Consider the following 24,036-nt stretch of genomic DNA (forward strand, 5'->3'; position numbering starts at 1 on the left):
CCCCTGCATGAGCTTCAGCTGATTATTGTTCTTATGCCATTAATCCAGTGCCATTTTTATGCCATTAATCCAGTGCATCATTATCTTAAAAGCTTTTAACTGAAATTCTGTACAGCTGTTGGGCGGTGCAGGTATTTTAACCATGTCTGTTACTTCCACAATTGAGAGTTAATACCTTTTCAGTACCAATCACATTTTGGACATCATTTGTATCAAATGGCAGTTAATTTCTCTTTAGCGGCATTTCCTGGCATAGCGTTCAAATTACCTAAACTATACATTGTCTTAGTGTTCATAATATAAAGAAATACATAAGACATATATTTACGGTAACTAGATGTGTGATAATACGACAGATTAAGAAAGGCCCTAACAGTAAAATCACACCATAAAACCATATATTTCTTGAAAGTAAAAATTCTACCAAATAATGTCTATTCCAAACAACCAAAAATCAGAGCTAACATTTTTTAATATCCACTAAAAACTTCCACTTAACTGTATCATATCTCCCATTTGCCGCTAGGTATAGTGATAAAACAACAGAGATTTGATTGTCCTCTGAACCGTTGGACAGGAGTACTAAAGTATGTGGCATGTAGAGACCCCAAGATTAAAGAATGGGAACATTTTCATGACTAACAAATTAATCACATGCATTTATGTTTCATTCAAGACCCTAACTGTAAGGTGACCCCAGAGAAGCATAGTACACATAAAGTTATAATTGCTAAATAAGTCTTTCTACTGACTATGAATTCCAAATAAAATGCAAGCTATTCATTGCCTTAAAATTAAATCAAAATTTGAACTTTACTGCATCTCATCTCCCACATGTCCTAAGGAACAAAGATCCTTAATATGAATGCATGGGATCTTTTGAACAGTTCAATGCTCATCATGCACAGTATTACAAAACTAACTATATTGAAAATGAAAATACAATATTGTATTCGGTATGTTTATGAGCAAAAACAAGTAATCAAGAACAATACCGTGTGCAATAAAAAATAAAAAGTTAAAATTGTGAATACGTGTGTGTATATACGCCAAATTGTGTGTTGAGTGTGCATGCATACCCCCATCCCTAAAAAGTGTGTGTTCTTCATCTGAAATGTTATTTTGCCTCTTTTTCTACAATCTCAAAAAGTATTACAAGGTAGTATTTGAACCTATATGAAAGAGAGTTTGTTATATTTCCTTGCACACAAGAACACTTCTGGTAATACTGAAATCTTACCTTACAAAATAGATAAGGCCATTGAGGGTCACTGTCTTGGGTGCAAAAGACCATGGAGGCAGCTGCCCACAGTTTACCATGGACCATAGATTAGTGTCCGGATTATAACACTGCATGACCATACTTTCTTTGCCTTCTAAGGAGCCAATGGCATACAGCTTTTTCCTGCAGGATGTTGTTGAGCAGTTATCCATTGGGTAAAGCATAGGACGCAGAGACTCCCATGTGTCCATGGTAGGGTCATAACGCTCTGTGCTGTCTGAAGCAATCACATACAGGAGGCCATTGAGCACAGTTGAGCTGTGATACTCTCGTGCTTTCAGCATTGGAGATACTTCAGTCCATTCGTTCACACTGGAGTTGTATCGCCATACACAGTCATAAAGCCTTGATCCGTCAGAACCTCCTACAAAGAAAAGAATAGGCATATCAGGAATAATTTAACTGCAACTAAAACGGTCAACCAATAAAGTGCCATTCTTAGTTATCACCTTCATGATGTGGCAAAGCATATTAGAATGTTGTAGGATGACCCTGCTGCCATGACCACACACACACAATAGGGCACCCAAATGTTTAGTTTAAACCTTACACCGTGGCCATCCCTGTCATCAGATCACAACCCAACTCAATTTCATTTTTCACTGCTGTCCACAATACATTAACTGATAGAATTTCTCAGGGATGATATAACACTCCTCCAGCGCAACAGAGCCTTGATGAAATAAGTGTGTTAGAGCTTGTCTTGAGGTCCTAATACCTTTATTTCAGTAGTTTCCAGTATGGAAGCACCGAACAAGGAACAATGAGTGGAAGGCAAATTGTACTTTAAAGGAAAAGTAACACTAAAATTTTTCAAGTGAAAAAGCTATTTTACCCTGCACCAATAACTGCCCTATCCTGGGCTAGACTCGATCAATCGATCATCGCATAGTTGATGCCTGCTCCTTCCTTCTCCATATCGGCTTAGTTCAATTGACAGGAAGCCAAGTTTTAACAGGTATTTTCTTTTAAAGCATTAAAAATACTAAGGGGTTTGCAGGATAGGGCAGTTATTGGTGCAGGGTAGAATAGCTTTTTCACTTAAAAAATTCTAGTGTTACTTTTCCTTTAAGATATTTTGCCAAGTGGCCATTTGAAATGCAAGATTACATAGATCAAAGCTTTAGAAGTGTATCACTGTTTCAGGAAAGATGGAAGACCAAAGGTCACTATTGTAGCTGGTGTGTGCTGTACACTAAAATGCCATTACACCTATGAGATGCAGGCAAAGATTTGGACAAATGTTTCCATTTATGAGCAGAGAGCTGCACTGGATATCACTACAGTAGTGACACCTTTGACGAACTGTTATTACACATATGATGTGAGGTTGTGGGCTTGAGTTGTGGGAGCTATGCCCACAAGGGAGCAATGTAGTTGTAAAGTGGCACAACGCTGTTACTGCTACATTGATACAAACATATTGTTTTATTAAAAGAACGGGGATCCAGCAAAGCCTGATCACACATACGACACATTTGGGGATGTGTATCATGGCTCGAACAAAGGAGGTGTCTGAGGACCTCAGAAAAAGAGTTTTTCATGCCCATAAAAGCTGGAAAAGGTTACAAGAGTATCTCTAAAGAGTTTGGACTTCACCTATCAACAGTCAGACAGACTGTGTTTAAATGGAGGAAATTCAAGACCGCAATTACCCTACCTCCAACTGCAAGCATCTAAAAGAATGAGAAGTTACAAAGGAACTCAGGGTAACTTCTAAGCAACTGAAGGCCTGTCTTACACTGGCAAATGTTGATGTTCATGAGTCCATCAGGAGAACACTGATCAGCAGGGGAGCAAGGAAAAGAAACACCGGTCTCTCCCAAAAATACTGCTAAAGATTCTAAAGATTACAAACCAGTAGGATACTAGAAGAATGAGACCAAAATAGACCTTTTTGGCTTTAATGAGGAGCGTTACATTTGGAGAAAGAAAAACACTGCATTCCAGCATAAAAACCTTTTCCCCTCTGTGAAACATGGTAACGGGAGTGTTTTGGTATGGTTCTGCCTTTGTCCAATTGAAAAGTTGCACAGAGACCTAAAGTGAGCGGTTTATGTAAGGAAACCCACCAACTTCCAAGAGCTAAAGCTGTACTGTATGGATAATTGGGCTAAAATTCCTTCAAGACGATGTGCAGGACTGATCACCAGTTACTGCAAACGTTTAGTTGCACTTATTGCTGCGCAAGGGGCTCACACCAAATACTGCGGCACGCAGTATTCAATAATAATTTTTGTTTCATTTGTTTAACTAGGTTTTTATCATCTACTTTTAGGACTTTGAAATCAGATGATGTTTTAGGTCACATTCATATAAAAATTTAGAAAATTTTAAAGGGTTCACAAACCATCAAGCACCAATGGCAAGGACGTTCTGGCAAACCTCTTATATTTTGATCTGATTTTCATTTTGCAAATCAGATCAAAATAAAAAAGTGACCATTGTGCTTGTGCATCAGACACAAGATAAGGAGTCCATCTGTCTTTCTATTGAATTGTAATCTTTTGTGTTAGTAAATTACTCATGGAGATTAAAATAACATGCTAAGGGGACACCAAATACAGTTGCATCTTTAGCTATTTAGCTATGCATTAAAGGGGTGGTTCACCTTTAAATTAACTTGCAGTATGTTATAGAATGTTCTATTTCTAGCAACTTTGCAATTGGTCTTCATTATCTGTTTTTTTTATGGTTTTCAAATTACTTGCCTTCCGCTGCTACAGCTTTCCAGCTTTTAAATGGGGGTCACTGACCCAAGAGGCCAAAAAACTATTGCTCTATAAAGCTAAAGACCAATTGCAAATTGTTTTAGAATATTACTGAAAAAGCATTTTATTACCACACTGTAATTTAACCAGCCAAAGAAAGCAGTTTTGTGCCCAGAAAATGTCTATTTTTATGTCCACTCCTAAAGAGTGGGTAACAGATATTTAGGTATTCGTACAGCAGCCTCCCCTTTCCATTTCTCCTGAGTTATTCTACTTCCTTCTCTCAGCACAACAGAATGCGCAGCTTCCTGTGACAAATCCTTTCTTCCTCTTCTGTTGCCCAGAAATATTTGCTGATATGCAGAAACCTGGATCACACTCTGGGGATTCTACACCCCTTCAGTTTTGGAGTTGAAAAGTACTTTAGGCTGTCTATAAAGTAGATCATAAGCTGATACAGGTATGGGATCAGTTATCCAAATTGCTGGGGGCCTGGGGTTTCTGGATAAGTAATTTGGATCACCATACTTTTAGTCTACGAAAAATCCTTCAAAAATTAAATACACCCAATAGAATTATTTTGCCTCCAAAAAGGATTCATTCTATCTTAGTTTGGATTAAGTACAAGGTGCTGTTTTATTATTACAGAGAAAAGGGAAATTATTTTTAAAAATTAGAATTATTTGATTATAATGGAGTGAACATGACCTATAGGTAACTTTTAATGTACATTAATATTTGAAGAGTCATTTTTTAGTGTCAGTATCACTTTAAGGCAAGACCTAATTATGGAAATATCCCTTACTGGAGCACCCCTGGTCCACAACAGTCTGGATAATAGGTCCAATACCTGTATTAATAAGGTTTATGGCTGCCTATCAGCCAAGTGGAAAGTACCCCAAATCACCTCCTTCTACCTTATGTTACCTCGAATGGAAATGGCCTGAAAGCGCTTAGGTAGCACTTTCAGGCCAGAATTTTTTTGTTTTGACAAGGACAAGAAAAGTGACAGTACTGGTATCTAAGGGCAAGAGAACAATTCTGGGCACTCTACAGACAACCAAAATGTTCCTGAGGCACAGCCTTGTTACAAGGGTTATAATGATCCATTCTATTTGTTTCTTGAGACCTTATTTTATGTTATTATTTAGTGTGAAAAAAATCCAGGACTGAATCATTATCACCCTTATGACCTAGGCTTAATTTATGTCTCAGCATATGCCCAAGTGTGGTACTGCACTAGCTGCCTCAGCAGTGAATCCTGGATAAGTACCACTAAATAATCTGCAAGTCACCAGCTCTAGTATTAGTAAATAAAAATGCATGTTCCCCTCTATACATTATTCTCTGTGATATCATATGTAAACTCCCTGTGCAGTAATTAATGCACACCTATTGCACTAAAAAAATGGGAATATCAGCACGAAAGAAAAGAGGACCTGTGCTGAAACATAATGTTATGGAATGTATGTTTTTTCTACAACAAAACTCCTTATTAGTGCCCAATGATATGCACAATGCAAGTCTATCCTCTGGAAAACCAGTTTGGGGGATTAATTTAGCAGTTCATGGTTTGTTAACATCGCTCCGATTGCAAGCTATATTGAGATGTAAATTTGCCACTTCAGCTATAACCAGCAGACCTATAAATATACACAAGCACATGATTATGAAGAGGATCTTGAGACTACCCATGCGCAGAATACTTCTAGTCTCTCATGGACCCCGGCCAATGCAGCCAGAGCTACAAGTGCTGTGATCTGTCAAACAACAATGTACAGTCTGTTTATGAATTTTTATATTAGCGGAGAGCAATATAAAATACTGCACGCTTCTTTAGCAATGAAAAGAAAATATCTTGCCCTCAGACTGCTTTGAGCGTACTGTGTTTACTAAGTATGCAGCACTTGTTATTGTCGTACATACATTTATAAATACAAGTGGGGGATGCTGCATGGTGGGGTGGAAGAAAGTAGAGCTAAAGATTTACTGCATATTCCAACAGAGTACATTACATGCAATATTATCCAGGGTTAATGGAATTATACTGTGGAATGCATGGCACTTACCTGTCACGTATATATCGTTGCCCAGAGCTGTAATGCTGTAGCCACCCCCAAGGTGGTCAGGGAATTCAGCCAGGTACCTCCACTGGCCAGTTTGTGCATTGTAGCAATCCACAGTAACCAGCTCATCACAGTCTTGGTCACAGCCACCCACTACTACTAGTATTTCTGCTAGGCCAGTAGAGGGCCGTGGCTTCATGCGATGGCATGGCCAATCATGGCGATCATATTCAGAGGACTGGAAAGCGCGGGCTTCTCTGATTAGCTGTAGGCAGTATGGACTGCGGTATACCAGTGGGTCGCTTTCCACATAAGCCAGCAGGTAGAAGCGCCGTATGAATGGCAATCGAAGGTACTGGAAAAGCTCTGGCCAGCGGTACTGCCGGTGCTTGGGGTCAGCCTTTACCCATTGCAAGGCTATCTGGAAGGCAGCCTCCTCTTTATCCACACATAGCCTGTCATCGCTGATATACTCCAACATTCGCTTAAAGGTGAGTCGCTCCACCTCATGGGCCTGTGCCAGCTGTGCCATGTGAGCCAAAATGAACCGTTTGGTACTCTCTGCAAGGCCCTGACAAGCATAGGCTTCTGCAAAGTCCTGGATCTCTAGGCAGTTTGAGACATCAAGTTGCTGTTCTAGGTAGGCGCAGCATGCTTCCTTTACAGATGGGAACTGGAAAAGATCTGCAGCCTGCAGCAGGGGCTCCACATTCTCCAGTGTGACTGTCACCCTCCCAGTGTAGCAAAAGTCAAGCAGCAGGGAAAGGATGGGGCCAGTCACATCATGAAGTTCAACTCGGTCAACGTGGCTCTCCCGTAGCCGCCCAGCAAACATGGCTCGAAAGTAGTTGCTGGCTGCAGCCAGCACAGTCCGGTGGCAAGGGAAATCCTGTCCCCCTGCGCTCACTGTCATGTCAAAGAATTTTTGTTCAGCCCTGAGCTCATTGATGCCCCGTAACAAGTGCAGAGCATGGGAGGCATCGTAGAAAGGCAGGGATGCCTCAGATGCTGGAATCCCCGCTGAACTGGGGGAAGTGTTGATGGGTGTATCCATGATCCAGGCCCTCAGTGGCTGATCATCTAAAAAAAAAAAAAAAAAAAAAAAAAAGACAGCAGTTATCAGGTGGCACACAGAAACACAGAGAGGGCACCTATTCATCATATTACTATAGACGCACTTGAACTAACAGTGCTAAAGGTAAGGAGTCTATATGCTGGCAGATACTGAATGCCATTGGCCTCTCTTTATCAGGCTGGCAACCCACTGGACAGTGTACTGGCCAAAAATGATGTGCTACCCCCATGTGGAATGTGGGAAAATTGTTTCACCCAACAGGAGTGCAGGCTATGTTAGCCATCACCTATGGTGGGGGGAATAAAATCAGGTGGATAGGGCAGAAGAGGTGGAGCTAAATGCAGATGAGGAGCAGTAGAGTTGGAGTTTAGAGGGGATGTAAACCCTGCCGCACAGCACTGCTCAATCAAATTTTACTCAGTTGTTGTTGGACTACAAATCCCAGAAGAGTGTAACATATAATGAAGGCAGAGTAGTGCTGGGAGCTGTAGCCCAGCAAATCAGGGTTGTGGAGGTGGAGTTCAATGCAGGGGAGGGATGGGAGAGGTGGAGTTCAATGCAGGGGAGGGGGAGAAGGAAGAGGTGGGGTTCAATGCAGGAGAGGGGCGGGGGAGGTGGAGTTCAATGCAGGAGAGGGGCGGGAGAGGTGGAGTTCAATGCAGGAGAGGAGCGGGGGAGGTGGAGTTCAATGCAGGTGAGACAAGGGAGAGGTGGAGTTCAATGCTGGAGAGGGGCCGGAGAGGTGGAGTTTAATGCAGGTGAGACAAGGGAGTGGTGGAGTTCAATGCAGGGGAGGGACAGGAGAGGAGGAGTTCAATGCAGGGGAGGGACAGGAGCGGAGGAGTTCCATGCAGGGGAGGGACGGGAGAGGTGGAGTTCAATGCAGGGGAGGGGCGGGAGAGGTGGAGTTCAATGCAGGGGAGGGGCGGGAGAGGTGGAGTTCAATGCAGGGGAGGGGGGGGAGAGGTGGAGTTCAATGCAGGGGAGGGCTGGGAGAGGTGGAGTTCAATGCAGGGGAGGGGCCGGAGAGGTGGAGTTCAATGCAGGTGAGGGGCTGGGAGAGGTGGAGTTCAATGCAGGTGAGGGGCGGGAGAGGTGGAGTTCAATGCAGGGGAGGGCTGGGAGAGGTGGAGTTCAATGCAGGGGAGGGCTGGGAGAGGTGGAGTTCAATGCAGGGGAGGGCTGGGAGAGGTGGAGTTCAATGCAGGGGAGGGCTGGGAGAGGTGGAATTCAATGCAGGTGAGGGGCGGGAGAGGTGGAGTTCAATGCAGGGAAGGGCTGGGAGAGGTGGAGTTCAATGCAGGGGAGGGCTGGGAGAGGTGGAGTTCAATGCAGGTGAGGGGCGGGAGAGGTGGAGTTCAATGCAGGTGAGGGACGGGAAAGGGAGAGGAGGAGTTCAATGCAGGTGAGGGGCAGGAGAGGTGGAGTTCAATGCAGGTGAGGGGCGGGAGAGGTGGAGTTCAATGCAGGTGAGGGGCGGGAGAGGTGGAGTTCAATGCAGGTGAGGGGCGGGAGAGGTGGAGTTCAATGCAGGGGAGGGGCGGGAGAGGTGGAGTTCAATGCAGGTGGGGGGCTGGGAGAGGTGGAGTTCAATGCAGGGGAGGGGCGGGAGAGGTGGAGTTCAATGCAGGGGAGGGGCGGGAGAGGTGGAGTTCAATGCAGGGGAGGGGCGGGAGAGGTGGAGTTCAATGCAGGTGGGGGGCGGGAGAGGTGGAGTTCAATGCAGGTGGGGGGCGGGAGAGGTGGAGTTCAATGCAGGTGAGACAAGGGAGAGGTGGAGTTCAATGCAGGGGAGGGGCGGGAGAGGTGGAGTTCAATGCAGGTGAGACAAGGGAGAGGTGGAGTTCAATGCAGGTGAGGGGCGGGAGAGGTGGAGTTCAATGCAGGGGAGGGGCGGGAGAGGTGGAGTTCAATGCAGGGGAGGGGCGGGAGAGGTGGAGTTCAATGCAGGGGAGGGGCGGAAGAGGTGGAGTTCAATGCAGGGGAGGGGCGGGAGAGGTGGAGTTCAATGCAGGGGAGGGGCGGGAGAGGTGGAGTTCAATGCAGGTGGGGGGCGGGAGAGGTGGAGTTCAATGCAGGTGGGGGGCGGGAGAGGTGGAGTTCAATGCAGGTGAGACAAGGGAGAGGTGGAGTTCAATGCAGGGGAGGGGCGGGAGAGGTGGAGTTCAATGCAGGGGAGGGGCGGGAGAGGTGGAGTTCAATGCAGGGGAGGGGCGGGAGAGGTGGAGTTCAATGCAGGGGAGGGGCGGGAGAGGTGGAGTTCAATGCAGGTGGGGGGCGGGAGAGGTGGAGTTCAATGCAGGTGGGGGGCGGGAGAGGTGGAGTTCAATGCAGTGGAAGAGAGTGGCAGGGGAGTTAATTGCAGCTTATGAATAGGGTGTATTGAAATAATAATCAGGTGATGAAAAGCAATGGGAGATTAACAAAAGGGTGCGGGTTGCTAAAGGCACCTATAATGGGTCCCGGTGACATAAATTCGCCTGAGGGAGGGGGACTTAGTAAAACTGAATCAGACCAGAATCATGGCGGTACCATCCCCCAACTTCTACCCAGTATGGCTCGTTACCGGCGCTGGGAGTTCCCCGTACCCCGGGCACTCACGGCTCAGTATAAGGGAAGCGGAGGGCGAGTTTGGGTTTCTCCTCCCGTTGTGTCGAGCGGCGCTGAGCGCAGGAGTAGCCGCACTGCCTACAGGCGCCTCAGGGCTGTAACGTTCATTAGCGCCTCGCCAGCCGGCTGCTTGGGAGCAATGCTGCGCGCCCTGGCGTCTACACAAGGAAAGGCCTGGCCGCCTTCATGGCGCTATGGTGTCCATGTACGGTCAAACTTGCTAAGTGGGGACGCACAGACATGAATCGCTGCTTCTCTACGTATGCCTTGCGTTCGCGCCGGATGTATTGATTCTGCGCTAGGCTGGGCGCTAGTCAGTAAGCAATGCCTTGCGGGGTTAGTAGCAGTGCCTAGGAGCACAGTTAATATTAGGGTAAAGACACATGGAGCCATTTGTAGCAGCTGCTTGTTGTGGCTACTAAAATAGAAAATGCTGATCATTTACTGATAATTGTCTCTACCTGTGTTTTAGCAGAGGCAATTCTCAGTATTGTCTATGGCAGGGGATTTTCTGGAATTTAGTAGCCATAAACAAGTAGCTGCTACTAGTAGCTGTGTGTGTCTTTACTCTTAGTGGGCGCTCTGTAATAAATGTAGCGCCATGGCAGTAGCACTCTGCTAGCTGGGCTGTAAGGGGGCGGACATAGCACTGTGCAGCCGGGAAGGATACTGCACCCACCCCTGCCTCATTATAGCAACAGGCTGCATGGGATCCTAAGGGAAATGTTTTAGGTACTTTGCGAAAAAGTTTAGGCTGATAAACGCCTGTGTCCGCATGCACTGAAATGTTTTTGCTGTTGAAAACACTACCTATTTACATTTCTTCTGAACAATGTTAAACAGACCTGTGGAAAGAACTGGCTTTTGCTACATTGTTTCAAGCGTCAGAACCAGAGAGCGGAAATGGATAAACCAGTGGCTCCAGAGCAACATTCTGCTTACCAGCCCTTGCATGTTGCTCCTAGTTGCATTAAAGCAGGCGCTTATTTTTTAATTTCTGATTTGGAGGCATAGAGACCATGTATCCTGCCAAACAGCCTCCTGTAGGCTGCCAGTAGGCTACCAAATAGCCAATCACAGCTCATATTTGGCACCCCCAGAACCGTGTTTATGCTTGTTGCTCCCTGTTAGAATGGGTTGGGGACCCCTGGGAGAAATATTGACAGTAGAATTTACAGAATTATATAATACCCTTATGTGCTCAGTTAAAAGCTTGTTTCACAGAGTTACTGTCTTATATGCTTGCAATCACTTTCACACATTTCCACTCATTACTCGTGTACTCACTCATGTACACACACTCATTCATGCCTATAGTGAATCACACTCACATGTAACAGTCATCTGCATTACTAATTCAGCCTCCAACTGGCACTCGCGTATCACAGACAGTACTGCACATCCATAGTACTTTCACACTCTCACATACCCACTCACATGTCATGCTGACTGTATTGCACATCCACAGTACTAATGCACCCACTCGTCACACACAGACTGTATTGCGCATCCTTAGTACTGACGCACCCACTCTTCACACACAGACTGTATTGCGCATCCTTAGTACTGACGCACCCACTCGTCACACACAGACTGTATTGCGCATCCTTAGTACTGACGCACCCACTCGTCACACACAGACTGTATTGCGCATCCTTAGTACTGACGCACCCACTCGTCACACACAGACTGTATTGCGCATCCATAGTACTGACGCACCCACTCACTTGTCACACACAGACTGTATTGTGCATCCATAGTACTGACGCACCTACTCACAATATCACACACACTGTATTCCATATCTATAGTACTTTCACAGTCTCACGTACCCACTCACGTGTCACACACAGACTGTTTCCGTATCTATAGTACTTTCACAGTCTCACATACCCACTCATGTCACACAGACTGTTTCCATAACTATAGTACTTTCACATTCTCATACACCCACTCACTTGTCATACACAGACTGTATTCCATATTTATAGTACTTCAACAGTCTCACATACCCACTCATGTCACACACAGACTGTATTCCATATCTATAGCACTTTCACAGTCTCACATACCCACTCACATGTCATACACAGACTGTATTCCATATCTATAGTACTTCAACAGTCTCACATACCCACACACATGTCACACACAGACTTTATTCCATATCTATAGTACTTTCACAGTCTCACCCACTCACATGTCATACACAGACTGTATTCCATATCTATAGTACTTTAACAGTCTCCCATACCCACACACATGTCACACACAGACTTTATTCCATATCTATAGTACTTTCACAGTCTCACATACCCACTCATGTCACACACAGACTGTACACACTGCTTTGTATCTTCAGATCTTCTGTGATGGCATCTTTTAAGGGCCAGACAAGAAGAGTAAGTGGAGGATAAAAGCAGCTGGTACTATAGCTACATACTGTGCAGTTTGTTCAGGATATTGTATACACATGGACTGTTATTCAAAAGAACATACACAATCTTATTCCCTACAAATAGCATTTTGTATGCCCTGTTTCCACGCTGTAATCTGTTTTAAAATCTTAAATAGTGATTTTGCTGGGTAGAAGCTGCTGTACATACAATAGTGTGTTTTTTGCTCTTCAGCTGTTGGACTACACATCCCAGCATCCCCCAAAAGCCACTCTAATTCGGCTACAGCAGGAAAGCTGCAGATTCTGTTGCTTCTATAAACACATATGGTAGTAGTTAAGACTAGGGGTTACTAACCTGTAAACACAGCAAAAGATGACCTTCTGGTATCCCCTGCTAAATCCTCTTGCCCTCAAGTTAAAGTGGTTAAGGGAACAGACAGATTGCTACTACAGTTAGCAGCTATGGGCACAAAAGTCTGGAACTGGTCTGAGCTGCAGCTGTTCACATTGGGATTGAAGTGCGGCTTTGTCACACTGAGGCCGCCCAGTGGGCCGAGCCCAAGCACACGTGTCACAGACTGCAGACAGACACTGAGCCCACTGTGTGACTCACTCTGCACCAAGTGGCAACAGCGGCATCTTAACCCTGTAACTTCTATTATTGGAAAGAGGCGTAATCACTAGACTTTTCCAAATGCATGGGTGTTTCTTGGGCAAGCCAGCCATGCAGACAGCTGTCTAGGTTTAGAGCAACTGAAATTGAATCAACAAGCCTTTTTAAAGGGAATCTCCTCCCAAAATCATTTTTTATTTTTGCATAATGGAAGAAAATGCAGTTCTTACCAACTTTCATATATAATAACTGCCATAGAAAGCAGTAGCTAACTGGCTGTTTATTTTCTCTGCACTCCTGATTTTGACTCATGAAACAATCTAGCATTAGCTAGCTGATTAACAGACCTAGAAAAAAAGTCTGCTATATTGTTGACTTCGATCCTGCCTTTAGTTTACAATGAAAATGTTTAATGTACTTTGGAATTAGAATTACATTTTTTGGGGGGGGGAAAAAAGTATGTGGTTGGAGTTCTCCTTTAAATACTAAAGTATATATGAAGAAATAGACATATTAGCACTGAGGACAATGGCAAACAGTGTGATTTTGGGCACTTTGCCATCTTTTTTTTTTTTTTTCCGTCATTTAAAAATTCTTGGAACAGCCTTAGTTGCCTTACAACAGTCATGTGAAAATGCCAGCAGGGGCAATAGTCATGCGTTTCTCTCCTAAAAAGGAGAGTGAGGTTGTTACAGTGTTGCCTGTGTTTGTGCCTATTAAGCACTGCCACTTAAGAGCACCTGACGAGAAGCCAAACCCCCATGAAATGTTGCACAGTGTGCCTGAGTCAGTCCTATCAAGTGTCACACATCTAGCATGACAGTCACAGATGCTGACCTGCCCTCCCACTCTTACACGGGGAGGGCAGGGATCGTGCAGTTTACAGCTCCCTGTCTGACAGCTTCCTAATTGCCACTGACCCCTTTGAGAGTTCTGATGAGTAAAACTGCTTCCATAGTTGCAGCTGTTTGCCTCTCTGCAGTATTGCTAGGCTGCTGGGAAGTCTGAAACTCCTGCTTTCCACTTTCATGGTGGGCAGACAGAGGAAGAATTGCTTTTTCTTTAAGGAAATTGGGGCGTCCATTCAGTATTGATGCATAACAGCTGAGTCTCCAACAAGCAGATCAGAGGGCACAGCCTACTGTTTAGGTCACTGAAAAATCCTGCCTATAACAATGAGTACATTTATTTTTAAAGTCTAATGAAAAATAGAACTACATGCACATTAAAGGACATAAAGGGAACATAAAGGGAACATAAAGAGTCAATAAAAAACAGATCTGATGCACCTGTCATTAAAAAGCCATACAAAAATAAATCAAACCTATCTAGTCATTGGCTCAGGGGTGCTCACGCATTGGGAGGACGACATCAACAGATAACCAGTGTACCATTTACCAGAAGCAAAGTCTATATATGTTGACCCTAGAAGGGGGGGGTAGGGCTTGCCTTGAACTGGGTGGACCTGCACTGGGGCTTTACAGAGCAGATTACGGCACAGTGTAATTATGCATTTTTTTTTTTAAATTGGCCCCTGATTCTACTTAGTTGGCAGGGCCCACTCCACTGGGGACCCAGGCAGAGGGCGGGCTACTAACTCTGGCCCTTTGACGAGGCTTCCCCTGTTAACTAAATAGTATGGCATCCAATAATTTCTGATGGTGGTACTACTGGAAATATACATATACAATATATACAAGTCAGTGTGCCTTTTTATTGCAGTGTCTTTTAGCTTTCCCCAATCAACTTTAATTACTGGATATTATATTTCATTTAAAGGGCATGGAAAGGACTGAAACCATGCCCAGACTGAGATTCAAAATAGGCACTGGCATTTCAAGTATGCAAAGGCCCAAACATCTCCACACAGGTCTTATATTAAAAAAAAAACTGCTATATGACCGTTTACAAGATCCTCTCTGACATTTACCAGACTATCCAGATTGCCGGTCTGGATCTGCCTGAAAGGTTGCCATTTTATTTATATAATATGGGCTAATTAATCACGTTTTTTTTCTAGACTCCTGTAGGCCATAAAAGCAGAAATTTACTTCTGTCTGCACTTGTTAAAAACTATGTGTGTGCAAGATGATAGAAACTCTGTGTGCTTATGTGTGGAGATATTACATTTCTGTGTGCTGTAAAGTTTGTTTTTGTGTGCACTGGTCTCATGGCTTAGTAAGTGGAATATGTTTCCAAACACCCAGGCCCACATTTGGGCTCTTGTTTATGCCAGAACAATTTACCTTTGGAACACTGCATGCATATGCCTCTGTTTTCTTGGAAAAATATTTTTCCAACACTTCTAAATGAGCATCCTCACCCCCTGCACAATGAAAGAGAATATGATTCAGCCAATAGAGGACATGATAGAACCGATTTTCCATGTTCTGCTCTTGTTGACCATTCAGCTAACTCCGTGTCAAGTGTGATGGCACATGTATTTCTGGGCACTTGGGAGAGAAGTTTTTCCATGGCAGATACAGCACCCTATTTACCATCACCCTAAAGTTTGACAAAGTCATACCATAAAAGATAAACAATACATGTATAAACAACAATAGCTGTGCTGCAAACTGTGCAGTACAGCTTAATATGCAGTGGGCTGATATTCTGATGCATCATGTCTCGGGTTGGATGATATTATAATGATTTCATCATACAAAGAAGTCTATAAAACCCCTGGAAACACTATGGGCCACATAGACTGTAAGCTCTACAGGGTAGGGACCTCCTTCCTACTGTCTCATACCACATGGCACTTAATCTCTCTGTATTTATACTTATTAATTGTATTTATTATGACACTTGTCCCCCTCGTGTGTAATCGTGTATATTGTGAGATTGCTGTGTGCCTGTGTAGAGTTTTATAAATAAAGTTATACATACATACAATCCACAGGCTTCCATCTGTACTGCCCTAGTCTACTTCATACTTTACTTCATATTTTACTTTAAAGCTCATATTTTACTTTTAAAGCAAAGCAATCTCTTTAGGAAAGTTTTTCTTATTGGAAAAACACAGCAAATCAAAAAATCCAGTAGCAAGTACCTGAACCAGGCAATAAAACATATATGTGTGTATAATATATATATATATTTACGTGCTGCTCGGACCTGGACTGCGATACAGCATTTCAAGTACACTGAAGCCCAAACAGCCCCCGCTAGCCCACTAAATCACATCTTACAGCAGCCCCTCTTGCATTTGCTAAAACCCACAGATTGCCAGTCTGGGCCTGGTGCTGCTCCTCATCTGACTAAAAGTAAATAAACAATAACATTAGTCCACATTCCATTATAGGGATACTGCCACTGCTTCCTTTCTAATAGAGAGCCAATTTTTTTTGTAGCAGTACAGGCATTGGGGCAGAGCACACCCTCTGCCTGGCTAGATGTGTCACAACACACTATTGCCTTTCACCTATTCAGTCAGGTCTCCTTTCAGCTGGTATGAAAGTGTATGTTATGCTGGTGCACTCTCATACAGGCTAAAGGGAGAGTTCAATTGGGTTCTCAGCAAGGTATGGGACCAGGGATATTGGGATCTCTAAGGGTTATGAGAAGTATTATAAGGACAAGAGCACTTAGTTATCCCTCTCCCTGAGCTCTTTGCTGTCTGATCCTTCCCAGCAATATCTCAAAGGTCTTCCTTTTTCCCCAAACAGCATGCAGCTCTTGGCAAACAGCAATTAATACTCCTGCTCAGCTGATACTGAAAAAGTCTTTCAGCTGCATTCATATAATATAAATATACAATATTTTCCTGTCAGCACAATATGATAATATTATATAGAAAAGTACATAAGTACAGTCAGCTTGTAGACAAATAGTGGCCGCGATTTTTCTAGGGTGACAAGAAGCTGGTGTAGGCTTAAAACCATGCCAGTAGTACAGATGGATTGCATAAGGTGTAATGATAAATTGGCAGCGTCTAGGAGAGGAACAAGGCTGGCTATTCAGAAGTGTGAGCACAACTGTAGGCATCCGCTGCAAAACCACATTCTATAAACAGTATCCATTTAATGCTGATGAAAAACAGAAAAGCTCTATCAAAGTTCTTTTTTGAATATGTGAAAAGAAACACACTAATAAAAAAACATATTTAAGTCCTACTTTTATTTAAAATGAAGAAAATAAGTGGTCTGTTTTAAAGCAAGGGCTGCAGGAACAAATATATACATTGTCTACTTTCTAAAACAGAGTGGTTTTGTAAAGAATAACTACAAGTATATTCCTTTTAAAGTAAATCATGATTCATGAGTACTGCAAATGGACTCCCTGCTTACTTACATGTGCCACACACAGTGTTTTCCACATTTTATATAAAAGAAGAGAATGTCAGCAGTAAAGGGAAATTTTCCTGAAGAAGATTAAGCTATAATATACTGTGCATATCCTAGCCCTCACACATACTACACTATAGCAGCTAAGGCCAAACAAGTGGATCTTTCCCCAACATGCTCAACTTGAGGTGGGCGATATGGGAAAGCCCATAAATCAATGCAGTCATCTTTCCTACATAATTTTTAAACCTGCTGATCGATATCTGCCTGATTTTCAGTTAGTGTCAGATAAATAAAGGGCCTGACTGTATTACCAACAAGCTATGGAAAAAGACTTGCTTTTCTTCCACCAGCTATAATCTTATTACCATATTTGATACGTTTTTGAGGCCCATTAGAATTCTCCAACTCTGAGCCAGGCAATAACCTGTTTCCCCAAGTATACATCCCTTTGTGGCTAAGCAGCAGGAGAGGTCAGACAAATCAGCAAATCTGCATGTTTATGTACAATATCTAAACAATTAGTATGACAGCTAGAAAAGCAACCCAAAAATGGACAGATCAACCTAACCTGAAGCCCTGCTGAGAGTCCCCTTGTAAATTATAAGCTTTGGTTAGATCCAAATAATTTTGTCAACCTACCAATGCTTCTCCCCACAGGAGCTGTGGGTTGATGCAATCTGGTAGAAACAATACACTTACAGGGGTGTGACTATGCAGGCTACAAGTCGATATGTACGTGAATACCAAGATATGGTTGCACAAAACATGGCATCATAGCCGGCATTAGGCAAAAGCCTGCTTGGTTGTAGCACTTTCAGCATCTTTTCCCGACCTGCTGAGCAGTTTTGAGGCATCTGGTTGGTAACATGTGCCCTTTAACGTATATTGCTGAAAACATTGTAATATTCTGCTATTTGTGGTACTATGCTGGAATTTTGTGCTTGAGGTGAGTGACTCAATATCCCTCACGTAAGGACCACTCCAGACTGTAGCACACTGGATGGGGAGTTTCAGAGACTGGATAAAAAGCCATGTAAGATTTAGTACTTATGTACCTCCTGGCGGTGCTGTGCCCCAAGAGAGATAAGACAAGGCAGTGCCTGCAAGTCTGTTTCCTGTTGTACAATAAACCTTTTGGTTACATTACTGGGACCCATGAACTGTTATCTTGCACCAGCACATGCCTTAAGCAAATACACAATTTTCCATCGTATTTTAAAGGATCAATTTTATTGCGAGTGTGCCATGCTTCTCCTGCTCAAAGCTGCTTCCTTTTCAAAACAGCCCTCAAAAGAACTGCATCAACCATTCCTTTTCGGAGGGGGACACAACACTCAAAATTCCCCCCATACAAAGCCAATGGCAGTCATCTGCAGACTGCAGGTGTTGTGATCCGTCAAGTGACAGGCGCACATGGATCGAAAATGCAGTTCTGTGCGGTTTCATGCTGGGTGACAAAATTCTCAAAACACAAATTTTAAATTAAGAGTCTTTACTGTACCCAGCATAGCCAAACCTCCTCTTTTGGACAGCATGTATAGCTCTCAGTTTACATAAGTACCTTTTATCTTTCCACGAGAAGGACACGCAGCTCTCCATCCATCAGATTCCATCTACCATGCACAATCATCATGCTGGTCTGTGCCACTATGATATATAATTCTTTTAGCTAGGTTCTGCACAAAATCTATATCGCTAACATAAATCTTTTTTTTCAGTCTGTCATTCCTATTCATAACAGTAGCATTTTAAAGCAAATCAAATAGCATTTTACAAAATGCTTCTGACAGCCATAGCTGTAAACCTAGAACTGCCCTTCACTATCTCCCATAGCCCTCTAGCATTTATTGTGTTTACAGTTTACAGATAAGCAGACACAAGTGAATAATTCCCTTACAGCAGCCAGAAGATGTCAAATGCAGCTTGCACAACAGGTTAATGCCCAAATATGCCGGGGAACAGGAAGCATCAGCTACTGGCCATATATAGACAATATAATACATCACTGTGAACAATGCCACTCACTGGTTTAGACAGTAAAAGAAAGGTAAGCTCAGCCAATGACGGGCCAATGGTAAAATGCTGGGATAACAGACTAATAAGGAGTTTACCTGAACACAGAACAAATATGGACATGCAGACATTATGTTGCTTGCTATAATGGGCTAACTAAATAAATGCAGATTAAAATGCAATCAAAGTTTGCAATTTATTCAATGAGCTCATTCAGTTGGCTTTATTTTAAAAAGGTGCATAAATACTATCTGAACATCCAGAAATAAATATAATCTTTTTTCTAACTCAGAACCCATAAGGCTTGATTTCAGTTCAGGGGAGGGGTTGTTTCTCAATTCAGTTGTACTGGCAGGTACATTAAGGGCTCTGGCACACGGGGAGATTAGTCGCCCGCGACTAATCTCCCTGAAATATCATCCCACCATCCCATTCCTCGCAAGGCAACTTCCGCGAATTTCACTAAAATCGCGCCACCGTGTATGCCATCCCACCGGCGATTTACATTTTCGCGGCCGACTAATCTTCCCGTGTGCCAGAGCCCTAAAGGAGAAGGAAAGGTACCCCCCAGTGACTTTAATCGCTTTCCTTTTACCCCGGGCTGGTGCTCCTGTGAGAAGAAAACTGCACCTACCCAGGGTACCTGCGAGTGAGGGTTTCCTCTTCCTTCTTCTGTCTTTGCGCGCTTGAGCATGTGAAGTAGAATGAAAAGCCGAACTTTAACAAAAAAGTCAGCTTTTTTAGTGTACTGCACATGCGCCAGCCCAAAGGTTCAGAAGAAAGAAGGAAGAGAAAACACTCGCTGCAGGTACCCTGGGCTGGTGTTTCTGTTAGGAGAAAACCGCAAGGTAAAAGGTAAGTGATTAAAGTCCCTGGGGGGTGCCTAACATTTTGGCACCCCCCAGTAATTTTTACCTTTCCTTCTTCTTTAAGCATGACTAGATTTAGATTGGCAGTTTAGCTCACTTCAACAATATTGCCTGACCATCTGGGCAGATATGGCCAGTCATAGGGCTTTTCAATAATCCTAAAATATTTGTGGATTGATAACTATCAGCCCTGGAAGATAATCACCACTGATTGGCTATATATTCATGTAGTAAAGTTGATAAGTTTTGCTTGTTTGGGGAGGTCTTTCCCCCGATATGCCCTCCTAAGGTGGATTACAATGACCAGAATATGAGCCTTCAGAGCGAAGACCATTGGGGGTCTCCATACACGGCAGATAAGCTGCCAAATTGGTCTGAAGGAATTCAATCAGCAGCTTAAATATGCCCATGAATGGCCACCTTTAGTCCCAATGAATGAAACAACAATGAATGGTGGCTAGGCATTGTATTTTATGATCCGTTACTGTGCGAATCAAGGAATAATACATTTTCCATAAACATATATTAAAATTGCTTATCGGACAATGACCCACTGTATCCCATAAACATACGAATGCTTGAGGGGTTTTCTGTAATTTTGATCACCCTACATTAAGCCTACTTATTAATCATTTAAGCATTAAATAAACCCAATAGGATTGCTTTGCCTCCAATAAGTATTAATTATATCTTATATATCTTATATCTTGGGAAAAATCTGCGTTTAGGGCGAAAACAAATGATCTTTCCTGCAACCAATGGTCGTAGGAAAGATCATAATTGCTACATGTATGGCCAGCTTTATTTTAGAGAACTTTCACAATCACAGATTGTATTGCTTTGTTTTGAGGACAAGAATCCACAGAGTTGGCCGTGATAGATCTTACTGTGTTTTCTAAAAGTCGCATGAAGCCTTTTTGAAGTGGTTTTTGCCCGTGCTAGAAGAGATCTGTTGCAGGAAACTCAACCGATTCATGGGTTCTTACCCTAAAGCTGATAAGGTCTTTTTTCCAGGAATAAATTCTCAAAATTATTAAGAGATAACATCTATGCATTTGTACAACACTTAAATTTTACACTTTCTCTACACTGTACATTTCATTATGCCAATATATCTTTCTTTATTTGCCTTTCACTATCTCTAACAGACAAGGGTAAGTTGCAGCCCTCCAGATGTTAGTGGAATAAATGCAGTTGTTGTTGTTCAGCAACATCTGGACGACCTCCAGTTACCATCATCAATATGTACGCTGCATATAATAAATTGAACTGTAAGCCAAAGCAGATATTGTATCATTCAGTTGGTAAGTTCTGGGATGTTCAGCCATGCTGGTGACGGTTGATACCTCATAGAGGGTGATAGCATTTGGTACATTATTATAATAATTATTTTTTTTTTGTTTGTTTACACGCCAGCAACACAGTGATATGCTTGCGTGTTTTAAACTTTCAGTTTTTTGTGGAAAATTTTGGTGAAAACTTACCCACTGCTAGCCACTTCATGTGAATGGGAAAAACACTGTCTATAGCTTTTTTGGAGTCTCGGGACTATGTGATATTTGTCTGATGTTTAAAGTAATTAATCTGGATCAACTAGTAGTTAGGCAGGTTATATATAGGCATTATGGGTGAACATGATGGACGTATGTCTTTTTTCAACCCAACTTACTATCTACCCACAGGATACTTTGGGCACACAGTTTAGTCTCTTCCAGTTTGGTTTCTGTGTGGAGCCCTCAAATAGAAGCCCAGGACATCAAATTGCTACCATCAGAGTGCCTATGGCTCAGTGGCCTGATTTAAGCAGCCAGTAATTACAGGGTTCTCTGTTGGACAGTCACCAAATGTTGTAAAGCATGCATGGTGTTTGGTAACAATAGCATCTGAAAAACATTTAACTTACACTTGATGTTAATTATTCCTAATGTTGGCTTTAGTAGATGCAATTGATAATATATAAACATCTTTTTTGTAAATATAGTCATTTCTTGCCAGTTGCATAGGGCTATATATTTCATTCTACCTCATTCCAGTCAATAGAAAACTTGGATTGGGGGGGGGGGGGGGGGGGCAGCAGGATATACTGTATATTTTTTAATAATAAGCTTTTAAGTTTCAGAGTTCTTCCTTTGCAAGTTTCTTATTTCTAGGCTAGCATAGCTAGAATGAGAGACATCTGTGGATCTAGAAAGGGTAAGAGAAATATTTGGATGGCATATTTCCCAAATGCTGTGGGCACCAGCTCCTAGGGCCAATAGCAGCACAATCTATATTTACATCCTTGTTGCTAGTGGTACTAAACAATAGGCATGAAGCTGCAGTGTTGTACTATACAAAAGCTGGCAAATTTGGTCTTTTTTTTTTTTTTTTTAAATAACCTGGCTTCACATGACTCTATGCACAGCCCAGAAGGGGTATCCCAGAACAGCAAGGAATTGAGGGCACCCTATTCAGAAAGTAGCCCAATGACCCGTAGTAAAACGTAGGGAAGCAGGGGCATGACAGATACGTTGGTAAGACGTAGCCACCCCCAGTTGCAGGTGATTGGTTGATTTGTAAGGGGTATAAAAGGCTGGTAACTGTTCCCGCTTCTCAATCCATTTTAGTCAGCATAGTAAAACGCCCACCCTCCCTCCCTATAGAGGTGGAGATAGCGGAGTGTCGTCGGCGGGGTGATTAAGTTGGGGGAAAACAATGGTTGGGTTAGGAGGGGAGTTTTATAGTTAATTGGGGCTGGCATGCTTGGAACCTCAGGGGTAAGAAAGTGGATTAGGAGGTGAGTTTTGTTGGGTAGTTGGTTCCGGGCTAGAAGGGCAGCTGGCAGCGCCAGTTGCGCTGCGCAGTTATTGGATTGTTACAGTGTTTGGTTATTTAAAAGTTGGTTTGTTTGTTATACAAACATTTGTGTTATGTTTGAAATGTTGTTTCACATTTGTTATATATGTTATGTTTTAAATTAAAACTTTGATTGTTGTTAATAAATTATCTGCGGCCATTTTATCCCAAGAATTGGTGTCCGTGTTGTTTATTGGGGATGGTAAGTAAACAGGTAAAAAGGGGGGTGTTGGTTGGGAGAAGGGCGGGTCAAGATCCAACGTTACTCATGTCAAGGATTCCCCCTGCTTTAGGAACAACTCCCTCAAATATTTGCAAATTGAAAAATTACATTTTGAAAATCCGGGTGTATATTTACTTTAAGTTGGAAGCTATATAAGCTTGGATTTATAGGAACCCTTGGTTCAGGCTTCCTAGTTTCCTAGGCTTTTCTTACATAGAGATAAACAAGTCTTTCTTCGGAAGAATAATCTAAACCCATACCAGTAAGCTTTACTAATAAATGATGTGGCATGAAAAGATGTGACATATTTCATCATCACCTATTTTTTAGCACCAGCAAGTTGGCAAAGTTTTACAATAATTTACCTTTTATATTGTGATTTCGTAAAACACCAAAACAACTGCCATAACTTGGCTGTGTATAATATCCATGTGACGTGGAAGACAACTAAGAAATGTCTCCAAAATCAAACTTTACTGTTATGCACCCCTGACATGTTTACCTAGAAAGTTTTAACCATTGCATTGGAAAAGCAATATACATGCAGAAGGAAGAAAGGGGAAATCAGACGCGTGTACATTTTCAATTACTATGTCTAGGTCCCTACTCTAAATTCTTTACACCAAGCCCTGTAGCTCTAAGGTTATCGGTTTTGGCAGCCAGCTCCAAAGTGCCTGGTACTGTGCCAGCAGATTACCACAAGCTGGATATGAATATACAGTCATGCATAGTGTATATGTGCGTATATATATATAGATACATCATACTACTTCTACAAACATGGGCATAATATGAATACCATATGTAACCTGTCTCTGATGTCATTTACAGTACTGTGGTAGGATGATGCAATTAAAGCTAAGAAACACACTTGTTACATTTATGTGCAGATTCTACACTTATTACATACTGTTCATTGTGCTCAGTAGGATTTTAGTACTTACAGAGCTGCTCCCTGCAGAAGTCCTGGGATACCTAAGGGTTACAGCAAGGCAGAATCCTGTTCACATTCCTCTCCACACAAGCTATTTCTGATGGAGGGAGATGGTGTT

At 42.7% G+C, this 24,036-nt stretch overlaps 1 protein-coding gene across 5 annotated transcripts in view; it reads right to left on the reverse strand.

The window, feature by feature from the left end:
* The window catches only part of klhl21 (kelch like family member 21), a 33,108-nt gene extending 9,072 nt beyond the window's left edge, over positions 1-24,036 (reverse strand). Inside the window, exons 1-3 of one of the 5 annotated variants that reach the window (XM_004916197.4) lie at positions 23,929-24,036; positions 6,063-7,139; positions 1,241-1,646 (exon numbers count right to left, since the gene is read on the reverse strand). In XM_004916197.4, coding sequence (XP_004916254.1) covers positions 1,241-1,646; positions 6,063-7,113 — 1,457 coding nt within the window. In that variant the 5' untranslated portion in view covers positions 7,114-7,139; positions 23,929-24,036. Of the gene's footprint in view, positions 1-1,240; positions 1,647-6,062; positions 7,140-9,700; positions 10,123-12,497; positions 12,686-23,928 lie in introns of those variants that run through there. The other 4 variants (XM_004916194.4, XM_002933852.5, XM_031905611.1 and 1 more) reach the window with 4 other exon arrangements.

Source organism: Xenopus tropicalis, chromosome 7 (assembly GCF_000004195.4).
Source record: "Xenopus tropicalis strain Nigerian chromosome 7, UCB_Xtro_10.0, whole genome shotgun sequence".
NCBI classification, from domain to species: domain Eukaryota; kingdom Metazoa; phylum Chordata; class Amphibia; order Anura; family Pipidae; genus Xenopus; species Xenopus tropicalis.